Here is a 22,593-nt window from a genome sequence, read left to right as displayed (position 1 = left end):
TGCAGATAATTGTTGTTGAGGGACTATTTCAAGATTTATTTTTGGCAAAAGTATATAAGTGACATGAAGAAAACAGCCTAATAACTTATCTATTTTAATTTGTTATAGAAAGGTCAGACCAAACTAAAAGGGATAATGTTTTAATAATAATGGAATTATATTACCACCTGGTGCTAGCACGCTGGTGCACTTGTCTGTCTGAACATGTGTGCATGTATTGTTGAAAACTTTCAACCAACCGGTTTATCAAAACAAGTTTTTGTTTTTCAGCTTCTTTGGTTTAACTGAAGTTGCTCTCTATCTCCAACTTTATGATATTTCGACAGTTATCCATTTGATTTGCCGTAACAGTTTTTGGTTATAATCCGTAATAATAATATGTAATATTGATGAATATGCATATTATAACCTAAGAAGTCAGAATGTGTGAAAATAAACAAAGTCATTTGGCAGGAAAACTTTTAGTAACCAACTAAACTTGCATATCAAGCTGCTAGAGGCTATCAACAACATGTACTGTAGCCAGCATGCTGCCGTATAGCCTACGTTATTTTTTAGAATTCCAAAACCAATCACCAAATCCCTATCTATATAAGTCATAATTCATTCCCATCCTTTGCATATAATTTACATAAATATATAGTTCGATAAGCAAATAGAGTTGCAGAACATCTGGCAAAAGGAAACAGCGTGTGACACTCGATCTCTTTGATGATAAGAGCATCCGGCCTGATATATTCAGCATAATTCTTGCTAACCACAAGGTGTTGTCATATTTTCTGCATTCACTCGCTCCATATGTGTATGCAACAGAATTGTGGAGAAAAAAAAACAATAATGGTGAGGCTTGTACAGGAGAACTGAAGTAAAGATGGTTTAATGGCACGATTAGAAATGTACAATAGTCTAACACGTAGTCAATAACCACAGCACAAAGACAGAGGTACAGTTCATCAATAGATTATAGCTGTGCAGCTTTGATACATTAATCAGCTGAGGATGCAGAAATGTCAAATGGAGTATTCTACTTGCCTCGAACCGTGAGATTAATGGCTGTAACCTACTTTAAATCAATTTGTGGTTTTCACTTGCCCAGCATTTGGAACGACTTGACAATTTTTTGTACAAATGGTGGCATTCATCAGAGGAGTTCCTGTCAACCGGAGGTCAACGACAAAACTTTGTTCAAAACAATTTGTATGGTAATTTTTTCAGCTCTCTAATATCATCTCGAGTATTAATATATAGCAAGGAGTCTGCAGTGCATCGAGTTGTTATTTATCCGCAAGTGTCAAATGTTTAGGGGAAGTCTGCAAACCAGAAGTCAGAATTTGTAATGCCAGCCTTTCCCTTCAGCCATTTTGGGATGTTATGACATGCAGATATATTATAAGTGCCATGAAAACTTTCATATTAAATCTATATTGTGAAGCAAAAAAATTAATTACAAATAATAATTGAAGAAATAGTTACAACGCCCCCTTGTTTTCCTATCATCCAGCCTAATCTCAATGGATAACCTAATTTCAAAAGTTTTGCACTATGTTCTCATGTCCTAGCTTGATTTTCATCCTCTATCAAGATGAGTTGTGTTTTTTACAGACATGCTTTTCCTAATAATATAATGAATAATATAATAACTAAATGCATTTCTACCGAAATTTCTAGTCATCTTCATCTCGTTCCTCCTAAACAAAAGCAGCCAGGCTGTCAGGAGATGAAAGATGGCAATAGGCTTTTTAATACCTGCAAAATCATCTTCAGACTTTCAATGAAACTCTTCGATTGATTCACTGATATAACTGATATAAAAATAAATTGTCCCATACATGTAGTTGTAAGATGCAGAGACAAATAGTTAAAGCAACAAAACAATAGGAACTTATGATCCACAAGCATATGCTATGATGATGATGCAAGAAAAACAAATCGATATGGATCTATTTGCAATGTTTTACCAACTTCCGTATCCTTTGTAAATTTATTGCAAAAGAGATCGGCTATTCATGTTTTTTTTTGGCTGAATAAAGATGGAAAAGAGATGCTGAAAGTGTGCCCAGTGCCTAACTTCTGATTATGTTATAAATGCTAATTAACCTGTTGATAAAAGAAACGGCAACCATTTTGTCATATGCCAAATATAGGATAGTAATCAGAGGTCAGATACCGCTAGGCAGTTGCAGAAATTACCGATACCGAGTGCGTAAGAACCTCCAGTGACTAGATATTCTAGAACAATCAAGAAACCAGCAAGTTTGTACCTATCACCAAATTCAAAACTCTTAATTTAAAACTCAAGTTAAACTCCTAATGTTCATATGTAATTTTTTAGCTGAGTTTATTTTTAACACAAATTGTTGTTCAAAGTTGGTAAACAGCTTCGGTATAGCCGTAATTGGTTGCCAAACACAAAACGGTCAAGTATATTTTACACAAATACCAATTGTTAGCCTTAGTTGCTATGAAACAAGACCGTGTGGGAGTTTTTTGGCACTAATCCTGTCGCTGGCAATCAAAGTACTACTCTAGCTTAACTAGTTTTATTTAAACTACTGGGAAATGATTACTAAAAAGAGAAAAAAAATTGTGTATGCTGCCAACAAATCTGGAGATTAATTTTTGTGTCTCTATATAATATTTTAAAAATCGAATTAGAAACTGTTCAGATAGTAATCTATACCCCTCTATATATAATAACTACTAATATCAAGTATTCACTCATAAGACAAAGAGATAAAGGATATAGATGGTGTATCCGCAGGTACATACACTATGGAAGTGAATAAGGAAGCTGAACAAGTGTGGTGCCAATATATTCATCTGCCGGCTGATTACTTGGTGCGAGACATACCAGCAACTCTTGACTGCTTCCACATCCGTGAATGCTCAAATTTTATAGTTTTTTGCGCCTTAACAGACAGCCATACATTATTATTAATGCACTTCTACTTACAAACCATATTCTCGTTCAGTTTTACACATTCATGTTATTATTGTTTTATAAAACTTTTATTTTCTGAATTTGGAAAGTTTTTTTCAACAAAGAGTGACAGGTATTTATGGCAACTTTTGTTAAAGGATATGAATTATTATAGCGTATAACGTTATTTTAATATATGACAACTAGTTTCACACAAAAGCGAATGACATCAGTCATGTTAGTGATACATATTTGCGTGTACATACAGTGTATATATATATATATATATATACTGTATATGTAAAGATTCTAAAAGTATGATTGAATGGATGTAGACCAATAGTTGTAATATACAGAAGCACAAATCATCATAACATAAAATCTGTCAAGAACTATGAGTTTCATTATATTAACCAGGCACCAAAGTATCATGACTGAGGTAACCTTGTCATACCATATGCTAGTAACAAAGGGAGTTTTATCAGCTGAGTTACACCAAGGCTATGACAAGAATTTAAATCTGATATGTATTATCAGTAATAAATTATGTAACACTGTGTTCGACTGCCGCAAGGCAGATGAAAGTTAGGCTTTTGTAGCAATACTGATTTTAAGGATATAGTAGGAAGTGTTATTTTGCTGGCAAATGAATACGCCAACCAAGTCTCCATTGCAGTACACATTGTAATTATCATAACAATAGTTTTAACACTTGCTTGGATGAGGTTCAGATTGGATTTCAAACAACAAGCGTCCAATAGGCGACTCTGTTGATGCACAACTAGATAAAAGTACTTTATGAAAGAACTTGAATCTATGCGTATTAATACGAGATAGACGAAAGATGGGCAACTCCAAATTAACAACTGGCTGTTTCACTTGAATGTGTTTCTTTATTTTTATATTAAATTGTTATGAGTAGAAAAGTTTTGTTGAAATTGATTTTAAGTTGAAGTCAGTCGAGTAAAATCATCAGACTAGTTTATTGTTGTGCCACTAGTCGGGCCTAGAATAGTAAATCCTTTTGTGACGGAATGTGAATGGCTATCAAGCTGCGGTATGCTGCATGAAATCAATAGTTGTGGGTAGACAAACAGACAAACCCAGCGTTGCCCGGGTGAAAAATATAACTTTAATTTCTAATTTTCATTGGTTTATTTTAGTACTTTTTATACAAACAAACAAAACAAAGGTACGAATAAGCAGTCATTTCCGATTGGCACAATTATTTTGAGGCTTTGCGAGGTGTTTCAATATGGCTGACCAGTTCAGTTGGTTAGAATGTCAGTCTAATAAACTAACAGTCAGAATTGAAGGCCTAAATTGGCAAACATTTTAGTCATCTCATTACAAAATGGTATCTAGCTTCATTTTCATTCATCAAAATGTATTTTTGGGCCTTTATGCCATTTTGTAATGAAAGCTCAACATTTTTTAGACCTAAAACTTAGGCCTAAAAATTTAGTGTCATCGGGCGACATTTTTTGGCCTAATTTTTGACATTTTCTCCCCCAACATATTTAGGCTTAAAACCTGAGGAGTGTCAAAGAAAGCGATATACCAAATTTCAGATAAATGGTTTAATTAGATGTTAATTTCTATTGAAAACAAACAGAAAAAAATTATATATAGATACACAATTTCGTCTTTAGAAAAGTTTCTGGTAGAGTTCACATGATTGTCATGTATAAACTACAAAAAAATTAGTCTCATCGTACATACCAAGCATCGGAAACAATATTGTACAACCAATTGATACATATCATCTTTTGTCTTGTGTTTCACAAGATGCCAAGCTGCAATGCATATAAGTTAAACGGTTGTATGCTAGATTACGTGGGAGGATGAATACACCTGACAACCCCTTGCTATGATTGATCACTGGCTATAATGGGAAGGCTAACATACAGACCTACATAGAGACCACAGTCCTAAACAGCAGCTTCTAGTAGAAGACCTTTGTACAACAATCAAATTATACACCAAAACTAACCAGCATGCCAGCATTATGTATGTAAGAGAAGTGATCCTACTCAACCCTGTCATGCATAGTCTAATAATGGAAGCCACTTGCATCAGTCAGCTCTTCTTTCCAGCATAGAATTTATGTATTCAGGGTATGACAACTCTCGATAAAGCTACAACTTGTTGGGTCTAAAAAATTGAGTGCTGATGAAAAGATAAGTGTATGTTTGTTAGGTAGTGTATAGAATGTCTAAAAGTATTACAATGATAAATGCCAGGTCACTGACATGGGTGAATTACATTTCAGAGTGGGGTATTAAAAGATAGCCACGGATTATCCTGCAGAGTAAACGGAAATTGAGAAAGGTAAAAAATTACTAAAAAAACTAAGTAAAGCAAGTGAGAAGTGGACAAGCACTTATATACCAAAAACCATTTAAAATTGCATCCTGCTCAGGCATATGCTAGCCAGAACAGCAGGATCTTCAATGCACCTGGATAGATAATTCTGGCAGAGCGTTTAAAGAAACATCTATTATACGCATCATATCCTTTTCATTTTTCTAATCGTCATCAATTTAACCCATTATGATATACTAAAAAGGTTTTACCTGCAGCACTATAAACTAAAAAGGTTTTACCTGCAGCACTATAAACTATCAAACAAATTGTACTCCTTCAGACTGAGCTCACTTTTTAGATTTTCTCTCATGCTTCTAGATTTTCAAGAATTATGTAACAATGGAGACAATATGCCAGACAAGAGTCGTTCTCTTATAACTTCACGGATTTACAGATTATGGCCTGTAAATCTACCTGTGAAATTTACAGATTGTTATTTTTTATTTTGTTTTCATCTATTTCTATCGTTATTCCGTGACACCGACATACCACATTCGCCATCATATGTTTCAGTTTATGAACTTTCTTTAACTACAACTTTCAATTCACTATCCCAACTCCTCCGCGATACTATTAGATTAAAAACTTTTGAAACGAGTTCCTTTGCTCAGCTCACTCAATAATTTCTGATTTCTGTCTTCTCATTTTTGCTTTTGACACGCAACGGAAAACATAATTGTTGATGACCTTTAATGCTAACAATAAGCTATACAATAAGCTATAAACTATCAATTATAGAAGCTGCAGAAGAGCTTTCCTTCTTTAAAGATAATTCATCAAGCAGCTTGTATTCTAGCTGCTTGTTTTTGCGTTGCGTTAAGCCGACAATAATTATAGATATATCCAGCGTATTAATGAGTAGAGCTGAGAAAGATGAATGCTGATGAGTCATGACTCATAGCTGACGCATCACGAGTCGCGGCTGGGCGGACCATTATCGGTGATCCTATGTAAATAATCCATCCGCTCAGCTTCATATCATCAGTGATAAATTGTCCAACGGGCTCCACGCAGAAGAGGTGTATTATTATGATGTTTAAATCATGCGTGATGATCAGGCCATGCTATATGAGTGTACTTAGCTCGTTGAAAAAGGCCAAAACACGAACATCTGTTGACAGCCTCAATATACTAAGTTTCCATACAGTGATAGCCTAGCGACACACCCCCATGTGGCGCTGTAATGCCATCATGGAAGCAGCTGTGTCCTCTCATTCTGTCTCATTAATAGCTCCAGCACTGGGGCACCCTGGTGTTGCTACACTATCACTATGGAAACTTAGTAATAGTTGACTGCAACCAAATCCTTTTCACTTTTTAATTTCTTTTAAAATATTGGTGACCTTGCCATGGGTTGTTGAAAATGAGTGTGTAAAGGTACTTTGTCGCTTTTCATCCTAGGCGAGGTGAACAAAGGCTCCCATTCCCAGGCTTGGTGAACAAACCCAGCGGGTCTGACTGTATATGCATTTACGGAAGGAAACGGCTGATCTCTGACTGGTTTTTACTATATCGCCATATGTCGGTGTCATAATAGACATAGAGAAAGCATATAGCTGTATTTACAATGGCCGAAGCTATCAACTCAACAGAAGGGGTTCTGGTTAGTGTACCAACTGTTTAACAGCAGGTAAAAACAGAAATGACAGCGAATGATCAATGAACTGGCTCTTCCTTCTTTGTGCGTCTGCAGAAAGTCTCGGTAGCTGCAAACTCTGGTCCTAAAAATGATGAGGGCGGTATTGACAAGGCACACTAGGTTTTAGGCTAGCTAAGAATTTTCTCTGAAGGATAGCAAGCTGCACGGAAACAGAATTAACAACGAATTATTCTTTAAATAGACACTTGCATGACTGCTTCTCATGTTCCTTCTCTGAAAATTATTCTATTCACAATTTGAGAAGTAAGATATGCAAACCAACAGTGGTGTCAAAATCGAATAAACCATCCATTATGGAGTACATCAGTACTCGATGCAACTTGGGTGAGTAACTGCAAACTAGACAGATAGTATTATAAAACCACTCACGACGTTTGACGCAGGTTTCCATGTAAAGTTTTCTTAGCCAGTCTATTTTAGCCCAAATAAGGAAATAGCCATGTTGTGGTCCATCATTCCCACGTGCTCTTACTTAGGAATGACTTTGGCTTCTATTTTGGTTCTTATCACCTTGACTACAGCTTCACTCTGCAACTAGCTTTTGGGATCTTTCTTTAAAAAGGTCAAAACCATAATTTACTTCTGGCAACTTTTATTCAACCAAAGCCACGTTTAGAAGTTGGAAAAAAAGAATGCGTTTGATGGGATTCGAAATCGTGAGTATCAGCTTGCTAGACCGACACTCAAACAACTGCGTTAATCAACTGCCTGATAAATTACGAAAATAATTGTACATACAATTATTACACCTGATGGATCTCTCATAGCACACTAGATTATCAGTGTACTAGTAATGATAATAATATAATAATAGTAATAATAATAATAGTGGTATAATAATATAATTTGACGAAAGTAGAACTACTGCTAAATAATATAGAGAAGAATTGGGTTGCTAATCATTTGCATACCAAACAGTTTATTATAGCACAGCGATTCTTAATCTGGGCTCGATCGAACTGTTCGGGTTCGGTGAGTCAGTCACAAGAGGTGGAAATCTCTCAAAGGCAACAGCAGAAGTCACAGTAATTTATAAGGTCAAGTCTTTATGAAAGATATATAATTTGTTGCGAGTTCATGCATAGTATTGGTTTGGTTTTTTGAACATAGTAATATTAATGCACAGTTCACTTTGTGCACCAGTAAAAGATATGCATCTTGAATGTGAAAAAAACACATTTTATTGTTCAATAAAGAAGGTTTGACAAAAGCGCGTATGAAACTGGTGGCGTTAAGTGCGTCCAACAGGGTTAAGAATCACTGCTCTAGCAGCGCTGGCAAAAATAAACAAGCCTTTGATTCTTGTCAAAGCGAGATTAGTGTCTATTTTTGTTAGACTGGGCTGAACCCAGTATTGAATAACTGAAAACGTGACCTCTTTAATGCTCGCATTACAAGGCTGGCGGGTGAGTGTGAGGACATCACATAACTACCCGCTTTATACTTACAAATTTGGAGTTAGCGTCTCAATTTCATTCAAGGTTGGCTTGCAAACAGGAAACAGACACAATTACTCTCAAGGATGCTTTTACCAATTTGTGTTTATTAGTAAAAAGAAAAGTATACTTTTACAACAAAGGCTCTTAGTTTGCCGCATCATCTTTTATTTTAATGTTCAATTTTAATGTTATTATTTTATTTTATTTTTTTCAACACTGCCGGATTTAATTTTGTCAACTTTGGTCAGTTAAATCATCAAAATGAACCTGAGTAACCCTATATGGCTGCAGGGCTCCGAGCTAAACAAAATAGCCAGAAAATACCTGACTTTATCGCAAATCACAGGATATTACTTGGAGTCCTCATAAGAGATTAGTCAAGTCATGGCGGATATAGATTAGCACTCAAACATGTCTTTATTAAAAGAGCGTTGTTTGTAGAAAAAGATGAATGCCTCTTTTGTAATGCATCATATTTGAACAAACGATTAACAACCCTCCCCCTTATACTATTCACCAGTAGTCGCTACTTTCACCAAATTATGCTATTATACTATTATTATTATTACTGCAAGTAGGCTAACAGTCTAGTGTGCCATGAGAGATCATCAGGTGTAATAACTATTCATATAATTATTCCTACAATCCAATGGGTGGCTGATTGGCACAGTTGTTAGAGTGTAGGTTCTGCTAGCTAGAGCTCCTGAGTTTTGATTCTGTTGAAGGATTCTTTCTTCCCAACCTATGAGTAAGACTTCGGACAAATGCATGGACACGGTTATTATTATAGTAAAGATTTTGTTGCCTTGATCATATCATTCCAGCAGCAGTTCACCAAAATCTAAGAAACTGGTGGAATATAATAGATCCTAGCATTTCTAAAAACCCATTTCTAAAGTGGATGGAAAATGGTAATTTTTTTAATTATTGTTCGAATTATTGAACTGTTAAAGAACTTTGACCAGCAAAGTCCATACGCGAGAAATCTATGACAAGTATACAATCAGCGATTAATAGCTGTTAAATCTGGAAATGTTAAGCTTAGAGAGTGCTTATCAAGAGTTTACAAAGATATGAATATATTACCCTAATGAGTATTCTCACCTCACATAACAGTAGCACGCTTCATAAACATAACAAACTCTTTAAGTTTCCGATAACCTAAATTTTTAAAGCAAACATTTTTTTATTTAAACTTTCCAAATGTTTATTTGTCAAGCCTTTTTCCTCATAATGACTCTATATTGTATTTACTTCTAATTACAATAAAATATTTTGTTGTATAAAACTTTTTACAAAATGCATAACCGTTACTGGTGTCACACCTCCTCTAAAGCAATAATAATAGTTTAGGCTTTGATCATGGGATGTGAATAATTTTGGAACTTTATAACGTTTTTTCATATTACAAACTTTTTTTCATTTTCAAACTCTTTTTCTTGTTACAAACTTTTTTCTTCTGTTAGTTGGCAAGCATGACTAACATTTGCCTCAAACATGACCAAGAAAGGTTTTCAAACCGCAAGACTTTATGACGCCGAATTATCTCTCTCACATCCTAAGCAAATTGAAGACACTTGGGGAGTAATGACTCGTAACATTGACCTAATAGCACGCATAGAATTATAAAGATGTTTTTTTTTAATCTCGCAACTGCATTTAATGTCTGTAAATATGATCAGTCATTGTTTTCAGTTATTAATCCAGTAAGATGGTTTTAAGTTACGTAGGCGCGGACCATTGTTGCCAGGGCATTAATATGATGGATGGGACGGGTAAGATTGAGAGCAATGAGGTGCGGAGAGATTACGTTGTTCTCTAATACGCTGTCTCGTGCCAACAATACGATCTTCGGAGACACTCTAATTAGCCTAGAAGGAAAGCATACCAGGAAATGGTGAACTTTTGCATGAATACTAACAATTCATAAAATAATAGTTTCTCACGGAAGAACAACTAGTTCACAGTCATTACTCATTTTGCTGTAAGACAAAAAACAACATTATAACACAATTTAAGTAAAAAGACTGTCGATATAATCCCTTTAAGGAAATGGATACATTTTAAAAACTTTTTTACAGCAAAAAGATATAAATTTTTTAGATAAGCGCGCATAAATGTAAATATATCTTGTAAAAAGCAATGCACACGAATAACTCGTTACAAGGCTTCCATCTTGTCCAAAAATAAATAGGCCTGAGAGGTTTCTAAGCTAAAAACAAGTTATTAGGGCAGCTAAAGTCCAGTTATTAGGGAAGATAGAATCAAGTTATTAGGGCAGCTAAAGTCAAGTTATTAGGAGAGCTAGAGTCAAGTTATGAAGGCCACTAGAATCAAGTTATTAGAGCGGCGAAAGTCAAGTAACTAGGAGAGCTAGAATCAAATTAAGCTAAAGTCAAGTTACTAAGGGAGCTAGAAACAAGTTATTAGGGCAGCTAAAGTCAAGTGATTAGGGTGGCTAGCATCAGGTTATTATGATGTGTGTATTATTAGGTGTTTATATATGTTTGACTAACATAGCATGATAAAATTGTTATATATGAGTAACTTACATATCATGATAAATATGTTATATAAATGTGACTTACATAACATGATAAAGTTGTTATATATGTATGACTTACACATTAAGATAAAGGATTTATGTATGTGTGACTTACATATCATGATAAAGGAGTTATGTACATGTGACTTGCATATCACGATAAAGGAGTTATGTATGTGTGACTTACATATCATGATAAAGGAGTTATGTACGTGTGACTTACATAACATGATAAAGGATTTATGTACATGTGACTTACATATCATGATAAAGGATTTATGTGCGTGTGACTTACATAACATGATAAAGGAGTTATGTACATGTGACTTACAAAACATGATAAAGGAGTTATGTACTAAGTTACTAGTATATATACAACCTAACACAATAATTAATGAATATAAAATAGTTTTACAAAATAATATTTGTTTTCTTTGCTCAGCAACTTGGTTTCTTGCGCTTACATGCGATCTTCCAGTATGTACTGGTTTACCATGGCACAACATACAGTGTATAACGCCTGCATAGCATGATATGGCTAGATTGTAGCATCACGCCATACATAATTACATACATGGTCTATAAAGATTTAGAACTATAGTGTCATTGGTTCTGTATTACACTATTCAGTATTATACAGATAATTTTAAAACTCCTGCCTGTGTATTATCGTACCGCATTACAATGTAACTGACACGCTTGTTTTATTATATACCAAAAGAATACGGTGAACAATATAGAAATAGGAAATGTTAGTAATGTCACTAACCTTGATCTGATCTGGTTTAGAACTATTCCAAGATCTTTCACACAGATATTGAGAGAGAAGACTATATCATCTGTCAGAGTGATCCAGAGAGAAGACTATATCATCTGTCAGAGTGATCCAGAGAGAAGACTATATCATTTGTCAGAGTGGTCCAGTGAGAAGACTATATCATCTGTCAGAGTGATCCAGAGAGAAGACTATATCATCTGTCAGAGTGATCCAGAGAGAAGACTATATCATTTGTCAGAGTGGTCCAGTGAGAAGACTAGGCCTATATCATCTGTCAGAGTGGTCCAGTGAGAAGACTATATCATCTGTCAGAGTGATCCAGAGAGAAGACTATATCATCTGTCAGAGTGATCCAGAGAGAAGACTATATCATCTGTCAGAGTGATCCAGAGAGAAGACTATATCATCTGTCAGAGTGATCCAAAGAGAAGACTATATCATCTGTCAGAGTGATCCAGAGAGAAGACTATATCATTTGTCAGAGTGGTCCAGTGAGAAGACTAGGCCTATATCATCTGTCAGAGTGGTCCAGTGAGAAGACTATATCATCTGTCAGAGTGATCCAGAGAGAAGACTATATCATCTGTCAGAGTGATCCAGAGAGAAGACTATATCATCTGTCAGAGTGATCCAGAGAGAAGACTATATCATCTGTCAGAGTGATCCAAAGAGAAGACTACATCATTTGTCAGAGTGGTCCAGTGAGAAGACAATATCATCTGTCAGAGTAGTCTAGTGAGAAGACTATATCATCTGTCAGAGTGGTCTACTGTGAGCTACCAATCATGTCACATAATCTCTCTCTCGTCAAAAGCTTAAAATAAAGGATGGAAGAACTTTGAAGAAAGCAAAAAAGGCATGGAAGGGCAGGTGTGTGTTTATGAAGGAAAGCTTCTCACAAATGTGGTTTCCAAAGCGCTAACCAAACAATCACTATTCTTCAACTTATCCACCTGCGACTGTACCTTCTGGATCAAGGTACAGGTTGAGCGCTTGGAGCAGTTTGATTTGCCTAGCTGAAGGATGGGCACACGTAGCAGTGAGCAATATTTATTGACTATTAAAGTGTGGACACTATACTGTTATACTGTATACTGGCTGATAGAATGTGGACACTTATACTGTTATATACTAGCTGGTAGATTGTGGGCACTATACTGCTATATACTAGCTGCTAGAGTGTGGACACTATACTATTTTATACTAGCTGCTAAAGTGTGGACACTGTACTGCTATATACTGGCTGGTAGATTGTGGAGACTATACTGCTATATACTGGCTGGTAGAGTGTGGACACTATATTGCTATATACTGGCTGGTAGATTGTGGACACTATAATACTGCTATATACTGGCTGGTATATTATGGACACTGTACTGCTATATACTGGCTGGTAGAATGTGGACACTGTACTGCTATATATTAGCTGGTATATTGTGGACACTATACTGCTATATACTAGCTGGTAGAGTGTGGACACTATACTGCTATATCCTAGCTGGTAGATTGTGGACACTGTACTGCTATATACTAGCTGGTAGATTGTGGACACTTATACTGCTATATACTAGCTGCTAAAGTGTGGACACTGTACTGCTATATACTAGCTGGTAGATTGTGGAAACTGTACTGCTATATACTAGCTGGTAGAGTGTGGACACTATACTGCTATATCCTAGCTGGTAGAGTGTGGACACTGTACTGCTATATACTGGCTGGTAGAGTGTGGACACTATACTGCTATATACTGGCTGGTAGAGTGTGGACACTGTATTGCTATATACTGGCTGGTAGAGTGTGGACACTGTACTGGTTTGCAAACGGGAGAATGAAGACGGAGAACCTCAAAGTACCTTGACCTAGAAGGAGAGCATGGCTAAGCAGTGGGGAATTAAGTTGTTTCTTGGAAATTCCTCTATTTATTGAGATACAAGCAAAGGTGGGTTTTGAATGAGCTGAATTGAAATGTGTGCACAGGGCCTTTGGTATGTTAAGTTTTTTTCCCAAGTCTTATTTATTTTTTACCATATGAAAAAAAGCTCCATTTAGACATCAGTTGCTTCAGGAAACATTGCATTATAAGCTTGATCGGACAAAGCGATAATACGATGCAAAAAATTATACAATTTTCATATGTAAACGATCTCAATTCTCACACCGAAGATTTAATGGTAGTGAAACTAAACGCTTATTCACTACAAGATATCCGGCTGATTAAACCGGCAAACCGCTCAGAGCCTTTGAGAAGGAATGTTAGTCCAATTTATAGCATGAAAAATGCTAATCGGGTCGGAAGGAGCCGCGTATTGATGAGAAGCAGGGTCTCTTGTACCAGAATGTGCGCATCACAGTTCAATACCAACTCTTACTGACTCCATCTCATCAGCCATATTAATTGAACATTCTCGTTGCATGATTTATTTAAATTCCACATCTTTCAAATCATTCGCCGTCTAATAATACGTGACAGAGTGGAAGTCATTGGTATATGGCAGCTATTCAAATATCAGGCAGTCAAGAAGGATTCACTATTATACAACCTTTATTCTTCCACACTGGAGCAAAGTGCTATAGAAGTTTTAGCCATTTCGGGACAGAAGCGATATTTATCAAAAAAGTCTCCATACTTTATGCAGAACAGCAGTGTTATAGTTTTAGATCTATGAAGCCATAATTGACAACCGTGAACAGGTTCTTGAAAAAGGTGAAATCACTTGCCCAGGCCAGTTCAAATGGTGCATGAAATTTCTAATAGAAACTCATGTGATATATAGACCTACCTTATACAAAAATAACAAAGTGTACTGTGTTAAAATATAATATTTTTACAATTTAAGCATATTATCAGATGGTATATCACATTATAAGTAAAATTATACTTGACAGCTGCAATATTGCAGTGTTATGCCTGTATAATTACACTTCATGATGCAAACACACCTTTTCCCATTTATTTCTTAAACACATTTTAACTTTTGACCTTGACCAATTAAACCATTAGAACAAAGAGGAAGACATGAGGTTACTGTCAAAAATGCAAACATGACAGTAGATGACCGGTGATAGGGAAAGGGCCAGAGTAGGGTCAAGAGACTCGGAGCGGAGTGAAACAAAGGAGCGATTACTTGACATAGTCATCATTCAAATGGAATGTTGTTAAGCTAATCCACTGCATTCCTCAACAAATACTGACACGAAACTGTGAACAAGTGCGCATATCTGCTGCAATACATACGTAAATGTGTATAAGAAAAGGTCGTAGCCCTGTTTAGTTTGCAGGAAAGATAACAACTGATAGTGCGGTTGCGACAACAACTTTGTCTGTGGCTATCGCTGAGGCCTTACGTATACATTGCTTGTCCCATGATGAAACACGATATAGACATCCCTATCAAAGTGTTCAAGGAAACAATCTTCCATGAATAAAATATTGCATTCACCTCAAAGGCATAAGGACAAGAGGATTAGGAAGTAGGTGAACCTTAGCAGTTTTAGGTATTGTCTCCCCATGACAAGCTAGAGTTTTCTAACTGCTTTTAGCTATTTTACAAACTAACATACCATCAGCTGTGTAACTATTTAGTAAAATCTTATAAGAAATGGAATCACTAATAACATAAGCGAGGTGTGTGAAGGTCATAGACCCATTCTAAATATAAGTGTTGGGCATTATGGGTAGAGATGCTTTAGTATTTTTTAATAGAAATAAAATGCTATTTTTTGGCTTATGGAAATTCTATTCTTTCTTATAGCAATTACCAACTTATACATTAAAAAGCGTCAGTACAAACACCTTTTTTGTCACATAAAGCAGCTGACCAATAGAGCTTCAACTCCGGGGCAATCCAGTGATGGATTGACCCAGAAGATTCGTTTTCTCACATAGCCTGCTCCGTGGCTGGCGTCATTCTAGTTTGCCCCGAGGAACCCTTAAAACAGCATTTCAAATATTTCCAATAGCAAAATCAAGCTGAGTTATTTAGCGACAGTGTGTTTAATCACGTCATGTTTTCATGACGCGCATCATGCAGATTTAATGTTGTGAGCCAGTTGTGTTACCGTGCGAATTAAGTGTTTCTATGGACCTTCGCGTGGTACAGATTTACTCTGGTACTTTGTTGAAAAAGGTAAGGAATTGTACGCTATAAGTTAATAATTAGTGACGCACGTGTTAGCAACGCAAAAACATGAAACTCGATCGAGAAAAGACAAACAGAAGTATTGAAAATGTTTAAAATTGAATAGCTGGCGCGGTATTCTAATGCATCATTCGCAAGTGCTATTCCATTATTCGCAAGCATGAAGGGTTCGATAAAGTTTTGCGAATCACAAAACTCACTTAGCCTGTGGATTTATGCCGTTTCCATGAGGCGGTTAACTTGTTGATTGGCTCAAATTTGCGAATTATGCGGGTCATGGAAACTTAGTGAATGTATATGCGATCAAGAATAGGACCAAATCAAATGAATTATGCTAACCATTAGCTTAGGAGAAGTATTTCTCCTATAGCTGGTTAGCCAAAAAATAAGCTTCAACTGACCCAGTCACTACTCTCGCCTTCATGTGTATGACACAAACCGAGTTCTATCTTCTCTACTGAAAAACTCTCTTGTAAAAATAAACTAGTCACAAGTGTTTGTTTTGTTTGAAAATTTACTCCATTCTTGCTAAAATATAATAAAAATAATAAAGATAAAATAAATACGGTAATAACAAATGAAATAATAAAAATAACAACTTCATGTTTTCATTTTTTGACTTGATAGAATTTCTTTATGAATAAATGATCAGTTAAAACAAGTCACTAACAATAATAATAACAATAATAATCTCACCTCTCCTGCCGTTCTTTGCACTTCATGCCGATGGAATCTAACACTAGTTCAACACCGATGTAGCACTGACCAGTTCATATAGTAACATCTTAGCTGAATTCTTTCAAATTAAACGTATAATCTTTCAAAAGAATGTTAATATAAAGTGTTGGAAAAGGATCACCTCTTTGTGGAAAGGTAATGGTAGTCTGACTCAAAAATGGTCGTTAACTCAAATCTTTCAGAATAATAGACATCAAATAATACGTTTTGATGATTCATCACAGGAAGTGAAAAGCGACTAATAAAGACAGGAGCCTCCCTAAAACTGTAATGGCTTTATCTCAAAAAATTACAGGTGGGAAATTCGCGAGAAATGCCTTAACCATTTGTCAACAAATGAACATATCACCTCTTTTTTGCCTCTGATCATTCTTCAAAAAGAAGACGATGACTACAATTGTGAATGACTTATCCGATTCTCACCCTTTATTCAAAAAGGATTTAAACGATTCAGAACAAAGCTTTCTGGTTGTGAGCCGACAATGATTGTCATCAATTATGATAGAAAACAACCAGCCTTTTATAATCATGATTTATTTAGCATTCATTTTACCATAATGGCTTTGAGCAGGTTGAGCGGATGATGGATGGAGTCACACTTGCTGAGATAAAAAACAGATACTAGTACTGAACACAAGTTACGTACAATCCCAAATTGGAGAGTTAATTACGTCGGTCCTCTAATTAGCTTTATATAATACCAAGGCATATTAGCACATTCTCTGTAATATATTCATTTAAACAATGGTATTACTTTCAAAAGCTATTGTTTTGCTGAAGAGGTAGTTGTGGATGAGTTATTTTTGAGCAAAAGAAAAGTGTTTCGCTTTGCGTGCAAACCAACCAATTCTGTTGAGAGAAAATATCATGCAGTTTGAAAAGACGCTATGAATAATGTTCTATGAATAAATGACTAATTTGATGCATTGGTATCACCAGCTTTCACAGACAGCTGATTAGGCACAAAAATTAGGCTAAATTGTTTTACTAACTGAAACTGTTCCGAATTATTTTCATTAAAGATGCATATAACATGGAGTTGACAAACTAAATTTTATTTGCAATTTTCAAATGTCTACCTGAGAATGGAAATATTATTGTTAGGCATGTTTTGCAAGTAAATTCTCTTTTCACAGCGGTTTGATATATAAGCCGTGCAAATACATGTAAATGTGCTAAAGACCTTTGTTCTTATAAGTTGGAGTTATGCTCCCAATTTTTATACGTGTGAGCCAAGGAAAAACTTGTAATTGGAAACAATCGTTAATGTGTAAAACTGGTGTTAGTTTAGCTTTAAACTAGCTCCGGATATCCTCTAAGGTTAGTTTATACGAATTTGTGCAAACCCTTACTGGTAATAAAGAAGGAATATTCTATTTATGCAAACTAACCACTTTCGTGAACAAATGTTGCTTCAAATGATAATCACTATTGATGATTTTTTGTTGTTGGTATAAACTTTTATGATTGTTTCAAAGAACTGTAAGATTGGTCGTATATGTCAACATTCATTTATTGTCCCTCCAACAATGTAACCAAACTCTAACAATGGAAGACACTAACCAATAAATAATATAATGCAAAATAAATTATATAATAATTAAAAAACTGCATAATGCATATAAACAATATGTACAATGATATTAGATTAACAAAAGAGCTGATTGACTTGATAACCGTGAACTTCTGCACTGTATCTAGTGAGCGAATCGAACAGCGTGTAAGATATTAGCTGCATACCAAAATGTGCTGAGCACATGGATTTTCAAATACACAGCATTTCAAACCTGTGACACTACTGTAGGACACATGCATAGAAATAGAAAAAAGCTATTAATTTACAAAATATTGCACTGTAGCGACTGAAGTATATGGAATAAATCCAGTAGCCAAAGATGCAACATCACCGAAAACATTGCATAGACTTGAGTAAAAATCAAAAAAGCTGTCGCCCGACTGGCAGAGCTCACTTGATGCACGCGTTCAGGATGGAATGGAGAGGTAGTTGGACGAATATGGAAGTGCTTCGAAATGACGTTTAGTCGTACATCTCTGCGAGTATGTCTCTCTTGCTTGTATCATATACAACATCCATTCTGGCGATACGTTTCGTTCCTGATGTTACATCTTTTACTTGATGAAGTAGATTGTGTTGGTGGACAAACACGCTACCTGTGAAAGTAAAGGAATAATTATAACCAGACAGTCTAATACACTGAACAGTTTACGGAGCTTTGGTGAACCGATTGGAACAACAACAACATAACATGTAGTCTGGAGAAGATTAAACGGTTACACACCTTTTGTGGGTTTAACTTCGACATCCTGCGAAGATGGCTGCCAATTCTTAAGGAAGCTAGCTCTTCCTCCTTCATAGTCATCGTTAAGAAAAAGATAGACGGAGAAAAAGCTCTTTTCTTTTCCTTCAATTGGTTCATACGCTTCATCCATTTGTGCTTTTTGGCTGTATCCGGACTTTTGGTTTTGCACAATGCATCTGAAATATGCCAGAAGACGTTATAACTACAGAACTCTTCAATAATTTTAAATAAAATACTAAATATCATCAAACAATACCAAAATAAATAATAAATCAAATATAAATATTCTTACCGATTAGATAGTCCGAGTAACTTATTCCCCATCCATGTTTTGGGCAGTTCCTTTTCAATGACGGGCCAGAGCCTGTTAAGCATAGCCTCACTGTGAGTGGTAGAGGTCTCCATGGATTCTAGTGACCTCTCATCCTCCTTGTTGCTTTCTAACTCCTTCTCCACCTCTTCACATTCCTGCAGAACAACAAGTGCAAAAGGTTAAACAGAGAACAATAAAAAATAGCTGCTGCACCTGACGATCCTAGGTCAGCAAACTACGTGCCTTAAAGCTCGCACATCAACAGATACTATTTATAATTGATAGCTATCAACAAAATAGTTGAATGCAAAATAAATTGTTGAATGAGTGCCAAGGTCATTGCGTTTCTCAGAAAAGTCAGCTGACCTGTGCAAACATGTGATTACGCAGGCTATCCATTTACTGAACACCGGATTGAAAGGTACAAAGAGCAAGGAACAATGGATATTCCGAGCTGACTCAGCACTGATTCCGCATGATGCAATGGGTTTTCCTTATTAACTCAGTGAAGTGCAAAATAAATCCAGCTCAAAAAAACCAAATAGATAATTAAAAAAAACAAGATTGCTTACCGATGGTGTAAAGACATCGTGTAGAAGAAATGCCACCTTCTGCTGGTATCTTGGTATTTTCACTAACTCCTTGCGCACGTTGTTATTGGAGGAAACGTCCTCGCAACTATTGCTATAGGAAGGTGTGCCGGAAGAGCACAGAGCCGCTATGTGCCGGCCACTGTTTAATAATTCCTCAAGACGTTGCGTCTCAGCCTGCAGACGTGTCAGGGCGAGTTCAGTTTCTGTTATCTCATCTTGTGTTAACTTTCTGCTGAGCGGTAATTTCGTGCTGTTTGGCGCCTCCGATTGCTGACTGGCATGTGAATGCGCAGCAGTAGCCTTCTTGGATTTGTTAGATAGACGAGATTTAACCATGTCGAGAATATGCACCATGCTGTTCTTTGCCTTGCGAGTAAGTCGTTTGCTAAAGTGTGTCTTGCCAGATAGAGTTTGACCATGCATCTTATCAGCTCAACGAGATAATTGTAACTGACCCTATAACAGGCACACACTCTATATATACGAAAGCAATCTCTCCTCGTCCTATCAGCTTTTACCTGTCTCACTTATCACTGAGTCATGCTGGTAAGGGCAAACCCGCCCCTTAGCCCCGCCCATTAGTCTTTGTGAAATAACCAATAGCTATCAAAGATTATCTTGTGTACACTACTATAACTTGCACACTGTTTAATCACTTGCTTATGCATCGAGTTCAACAAACAAATGTAATACCAACTAAGAATGGTTTCATAACCGGCCGCTTAATTTGCAGGACAAACCAGATTTTCTCTTTGAGGAAATCCAGTACAAGTTTAAATAAGCTGCTAAACCTCTTACAGTATTTCCTCAAATTTTAGACCTTACTCGAATCTTGGAAGACCTTGACGGTTTTCCAAAACACGAGAAGAAGCGCCAACCCAAGTGGCAATACTTTAGCTGAGCCTGATAAAAACTAATTCTCATTTAGAAAGCTTAATAATGCCAAACACCTCTCTCGGCATTAATGCTAGATATACTGGCCCTTTAGATCATCAACAATCTCATCAAGCACTTAAGCAGATGATTCATCAGTGAACACCAAAAAATTGTGCATATGGCCTCGCCTGCCTTTTTAGCGGCCAACAAAAAGTCTTAGTACAACGCATGCTCGCTGAACAGCGAATATAATAGGCAGCATGTGGGGATGTATTACGGCGAATCATTAGTAATTATTGCACTACACTGATAGGAAATCAAAGCCTTCGCGCTGACAGCATTTGTAAAAACTCGCTGAATGGTGACCATTGTTTGCGAGCTAACCTTTTTTATTAGTTGTAATTATTTCAGCAGCTGTCCATACGGCGTGTATAAACGCTGCGGCATTAAGCTGTAAGGCAATCATGTGACAGCACCGTGATTATTTAATTAAATACTAGAGCTATTTTTATCCCTAAGGTGCAATATGACAAACCAGCGGCATCACCTTTAAAAAAATAGGCGTTTCAAAGTCAAGTTTGCGCCGTTGAAAAAGCTAAATTTAGACTATCCTATATTTGTAAAAAACATTGGCTATGCAATTTATACTTCAGTGCACCTTGGCGTACCACTCCGCGCTGAAAAACATGTTAAACTGTTTTATAACGATTTGACATGCAAACAACAACGATTAAACTGGATCGGATGTGATCGAAATGGATCCGGGATTTCTCGATGCCGTGATCGCCTGACTATTACATTTCAACACAAAACGAGGAATTTGATGGATTCATAAAAGAGAAATGATTTTTGTATAATATTGACAGCTATTGTTAATCGCTTTGAATGAAGTCTAAACTACCCGACTAGTTTATATCGTTTTATGCACCTTATAATCAGGTTGGGTTTTATACATGAAAATAGACCACTGATTTTGAGCCCTATAATTCAACGCGCGGCTTATGATCTAAAAATATAGCAATTGCCAAAGAAAATGGCACTTCACCGGGCCACCTTGACATGGTCCAACGAGTGCAGTTCAACCTCCACATGAACTAAAAGCGTTTCAAGAATCTCCAAAGAATTGCGATGACTCAGAATCTTTGATAAACAGCAATGTCTCACATTTCAGGAGTGCAACAAAAAGGAGGCAATTTATCACTATGAAATTGGATTGTTGTTTGTAAAATACAGCAGCGTCTAAAAGCTGGATGGGATAGTCATACCGGTCAGTGATTCATTATCGTTTAGAGCACAGTACGGACTGTCTCCAGTAGGTGAGACATTCGCTCAATCAATATTGTTTATTGAATATTGATAGGTAGGAGTTAAAAGCTTTCGTGAATGTTTGACAGCATCGGCCCAGTTTACAGCTCATACACTGTTGACTAGGTCACTACGGCTCATGAGATGTGACAGTTTACTAACTTTAATGGCTGGCTACACACGTGAAGCCTGCATTACTCAGCAAAAGCTAAGATTAATCTGTTGAAAATGCTCGGTAATTGGAGCTATTAGTAGCTCTAGTCATCTTTGTTACTACCATTAGACTAGATAATGCTCCTCTTAATAATTATGTTTTATTCTACTCGTGATGTCACTATGGCGTGTTTTTATATAAAATAGATATATTATCACTTGTTCTGCATTCTCCTCGCGACAAGATTGATATTTTAAGCATGTAATTAAGCCTAGCAGAATGCTACATCTCATCTAGCATACGCTTTCTAATTAGCCTAAACTACAATGATTTCTCGTGATATGATTTTAGAGGTCATTGTTTGAAAATATCTGTTGAAGCCTAGACTCGGCTAGCTTGTTCCAAACAGCCATATATGAGTGTTTATTCATTTTGGAACTGCCCT

At 36.2% G+C, this 22,593-nt stretch overlaps 1 protein-coding gene across 1 annotated transcript; it reads right to left on the bottom strand.

Moving 5' to 3' along the window:
• Positions 1-18,087: 18,087 nt before the first annotated feature.
• LOC137406309 (uncharacterized) lies at positions 18,088-20,365 on the bottom strand. Its single transcript, XM_068092864.1, has 4 exons — positions 19,793-20,365; positions 19,200-19,375; positions 18,887-19,083; positions 18,088-18,758 (listed from the first exon to the last, which is right to left on the bottom strand). The coding sequence occupies exons 1-4, from the start codon at positions 20,234-20,236 to the stop codon at positions 18,625-18,627; spliced, it is 951 nt and encodes a 316-aa protein (XP_067948965.1). The 5' UTR covers positions 20,237-20,365; the 3' UTR covers positions 18,088-18,624.
• Between the last annotated feature and the right edge of the window lie 2,228 nt (positions 20,366-22,593).

This window comes from Watersipora subatra, chromosome 10, assembly GCF_963576615.1.
Source record: "Watersipora subatra chromosome 10, tzWatSuba1.1, whole genome shotgun sequence".
Lineage (NCBI taxonomy): Eukaryota > Metazoa > Bryozoa > Gymnolaemata > Cheilostomatida > Watersiporidae > Watersipora > Watersipora subatra.
The sequence above is the reverse complement of the archived record's forward strand: the minus strand, read 5'-3'. Positions and strand labels throughout refer to the sequence as shown.

Bases quoted from the DNA above. Each gene is read 5' to 3' on its own strand.
- LOC137406309 (XM_068092864.1), bottom strand. From the start codon at position 20,236: ATGCATGGTCAAACTCTATCTGGCAAGACACACTTTAGCAAACGACTT. The intron at 19,376-19,792 runs GTAAGCAATCTT...GTTGTTCTGCAG, and splicing joins ACGATGTCTTTACACCATCG to GAATGTGAAGAGGTGGAGAA. The intron at 18,759-18,886 runs GTGTGTAACCGT...TTACTTTCACAG, and splicing joins CGAAGTTAAACCCACAAAAG to GTAGCGTGTTTGTCCACCAA.